The sequence below is a fragment of the Carlito syrichta genome, unplaced genomic scaffold (assembly GCF_000164805.1).
Source record: "Carlito syrichta isolate Samal-C Ts95f unplaced genomic scaffold, Tarsius_syrichta-2.0.1 Scaffold305460, whole genome shotgun sequence".
NCBI lineage: Eukaryota > Metazoa > Chordata > Mammalia > Primates > Tarsiidae > Carlito > Carlito syrichta.
This window is the reverse complement of record NW_007249556.1, coordinates 215,672-218,807: the sequence shown is the minus strand read 5'-3', so window position 1 is coordinate 218,807 and position 3,136 is coordinate 215,672. Positions and strand designations below refer to the sequence as shown.

The 3,136-nt window shown below is 49.1% G+C and overlaps 1 protein-coding gene across 3 annotated transcripts in view; it reads left to right on the top strand.

The window, feature by feature from the left end:
* KDM2B (lysine demethylase 2B) overlaps positions 1–3,136 on the top strand; it is a 159,131-nt gene that overhangs the window by 6,380 nt on the left and 149,615 nt on the right. For all 3 annotated transcript variants that reach the window (XM_008061705.1, XM_021714246.1, XM_021714245.1), the window contains one exon: positions 517–563. In XM_008061705.1, coding sequence (XP_008059896.1) covers positions 517–563 — 47 coding nt within the window. The remainder of the gene's footprint in view (positions 1–516; positions 564–3,136) is intronic.

Here is a 3,136-nt window from a genome sequence, read left to right as displayed (position 1 = left end):
CGCCCCAGCTAATTTTTTGATTTATTGTAGAGATGAAGTCTCGCCAAGTTGCCCAGGTGGGTCTCGAACCCGTGGGCTCAGGCAATCCACTCACCTCAGCCTCCCAAAGGTGTGGGATTACAGGCTGAGCCACCGAGCCCGGCTTCCATATAGCCTCTTATGGAGAGTATTTTCTAGGAGGAGAGACACAGAAAGGGCTACTAAGCCTAAAAGAAAGCAGGTGTTTGAATGACCAGCTCTGGCCCCTACCCCTGACATTACACTTCAGCTTTCCCAGGAAAGTGGAGTGGATGGTGGATGTCCCATCCTCAGATTTGGGTTGCTGTTGCGATGGGGAAGGGATCAGTGCTTCTGAGGTGACCCTCCTTTGAGCTCCCTCTGGGTTATCTCCTTCTGAATTTCCAAACTGAAAGCAAAGGACCCCGCTTGGAAAAATGGCTTCCCCTAGGTCCAAGATAGGGTCTAACTTAATTGTTTCTGGCTTCTCACCAGAGGTCTGTGTTCCTCTTTTTCCAGGATGCCGGACCCTGATTTCACGGTTCGAGATGTCAAACTCCTAGTGGGTAAGTTACTTGCTGTGTGTGTGAGGCTCAGAGGTGCTGTAGGGAGGAGAAGGGAAGGGGAAGAGGCCGTCACCACCTGCCTGTTTAGACTTTTAACCGCCTCTGAAAAGAAAGTCGCCAACGGGAGGAGGTAGGAGCAGGTGTGAGCTGCAACCGTCTTGTTCTGGAGAACAGGTCAGATTGCAAAGTCATAAGAGGCTATATCAGAGGGCGTTTGCCAGTACACAGTTTTATGAGGCTGAATTTGGACTCTACTTCCAGTTTGGGAGTCAGCAATGCAATCTTAGATCTCTCCTTTGTGTTTGTTTGTGGGTTGCTGGGTAAACACTGGGTGATTTGTGACCCCTAATAGACTTTCAGGCTTTGGAGGGGAGGGGCTTCCTCAGGATTCTAGATAGGCCTGGTGCAGGGCTCGTCACCAGTGCTTAGCAAATGCTCATGAATTCCCTGAGCACCTGCGAGGTGTGGTTAATGACTTAGCACCCTGGACTTGGCCAGGTAGTAGGTGACATTTCAGATCTTACAGGCAGTTCAATAAATCCACTCTTTCAGAAAAACACCTCTTGCCTACATGGTGGGCAAGTTCAGAGCTACGAATGTGACAGGTCCTTGTCCTTTGGGTTGGCAATAAAGAAGTCACCTGTTTTTTGTTTTTTTTGAGATGGAGTCTCACTTTGTCGCCCAGGCTAGAGTGTTGGAACTACAGGCATGGGCAACCACATCCGGCTAATTTTTTATTTTAAATTTATTGTAGAGGTCTCGCCATGTTGCCCAGGCTGGTCTCGAACCCTTGGGCTCAGGCAATCCTCTCGCTTCTGCCGCCCGAAGTGCTGCGGTTACAGGCGTGAGTCACCGTGCCTGGCTAGAAATCAACAGTTTTGAAAACTACATATCTTTTCTGATGATAAGGACTATGAAAAGTAACAAGATAGGGAGTGGCGGGGCTGTGTTTTAGACACAGTGGTCAGGGAGGGCCTCTCTGGGGTGGAGGGGACATTAGGACAGAGACCTGACAGATGAGAATTAGCTATGGGAAAGAACATTCTAAGCTGAGGGGTGAGCAAGGGCAAAAGCCAATGGTAGGGATGAATTCGGGGAGTGGATCAACTGAATGAGAGGGGGGAACGAGACAGGAGAGGTGGTAGAGGCCGAGGACTGGGCTGTTAGGGCTTTGTGGGGCCCAGTAGGGAACTTAGGTTTGACTCCTCTTGACGTGGAAAGCCACTGAGAGCTTTAAAGTGGGATGAGGGGAGTACCTGTGTGATCTGACTGTTCTCTTTGTGGGGGGAGTTTAAAACATTTTTTAAAAATTGAGATGGCCAGCCGGGCTCGGTGGCTCAGCCTGTAATTCCGTGCCTTTGGGAGGCTGAAGTGAGTGGATTGCCTGAGCCCGCGGGTTCGAGACCCGCCTGGGCAGCGAGACCTCATCTCTACAATAAACCAAAAAATCAGCTGGGCGTGGTAGCGCATGCCTGTAATTCAAGCTACTCAGAAGGCTGAGGCAGAAGGATTGCCGGAGCTCAGCAGGTTGAGGCTGTGGTGGCTGGGAGTGGCCACTGCACTCCAGTCTGGGCGACAGAGTGAGACTCCAACTAAAAAAAAAAAAAAAAAATTGAGATGGCCGCCGGGCACAGTAGCTCATGGCTATAATTCCAGCAATTTGGGAGGCCAAGGTGAGAGAGGATTGCCTGAACCCACAGGTTCGAGTCCAGCCTCAGCAACGTGGCAAGACCTCATCTCTACAGTAAATCAAAATATTAGCCGGGTGTGGTGGCGCACGCCTGTAGTTCCAGCTACTTGGAAGGCTGAGGCGGAAGGATTGCCTGAGTCCAGCAGGTTGAGGCTACGGTGGCCGTGAGTGTGCCACTGCCCTCTAGCCTGGGTGACAGAGTGAGATTCCAACTCCAGAAAAAAAAAAGGCTGGGTTCAGTGGCTCAGCCTATAATCTCAGCACTTTTGGAGACCGAGGCAAGTGGATTGCCTGAGTAGGCTGGTTCTTGACCAGCCCAGGCAACTTGGTGAGATCTCGTCTCTACAATTAAAAAAAAAAAAAATTGCTGGGCGTGGTAGCACGTGCCTGTAGTTCCAGCTACTTGGAAGGTTGAGGCGGAAGGATTGCCGGAGCCTAGTGGGTCGAGGCTGCAGTGGCCGTGAGTGCCACCATACTCCAGTCTGGATAACAGACTGAGACTCCAACTCAAAAAAAAAGAATTGAGATAAAATTTACATACTATAAAGTTCACCATTTTGTCATTTTAGAGTATACAATTCAGTGATCTGTAGTATTTTTTTGCAATATTGTATAACCATCAAATTCCAGAACATTTCTATCACCCCCAAAGTAAACCCTGAACCTTTCCATCCCTCCCTGCCCCCATTTCTTGGTGACCACTAATATCTGTTTACCTCTATGGAGTTACCAGTTATGGACATTTTATTTTTTTTTTTTATTTTTTATTTTTTTATTTTTTATTTATTTTTATCCACTCACCTCAGCCTCCCAAAGGCGCGGGATTACAGGCTGAGCCACCGAGCCCGGCAAGTATGCTCCTTCTATACCTAGGTGTTTGAGG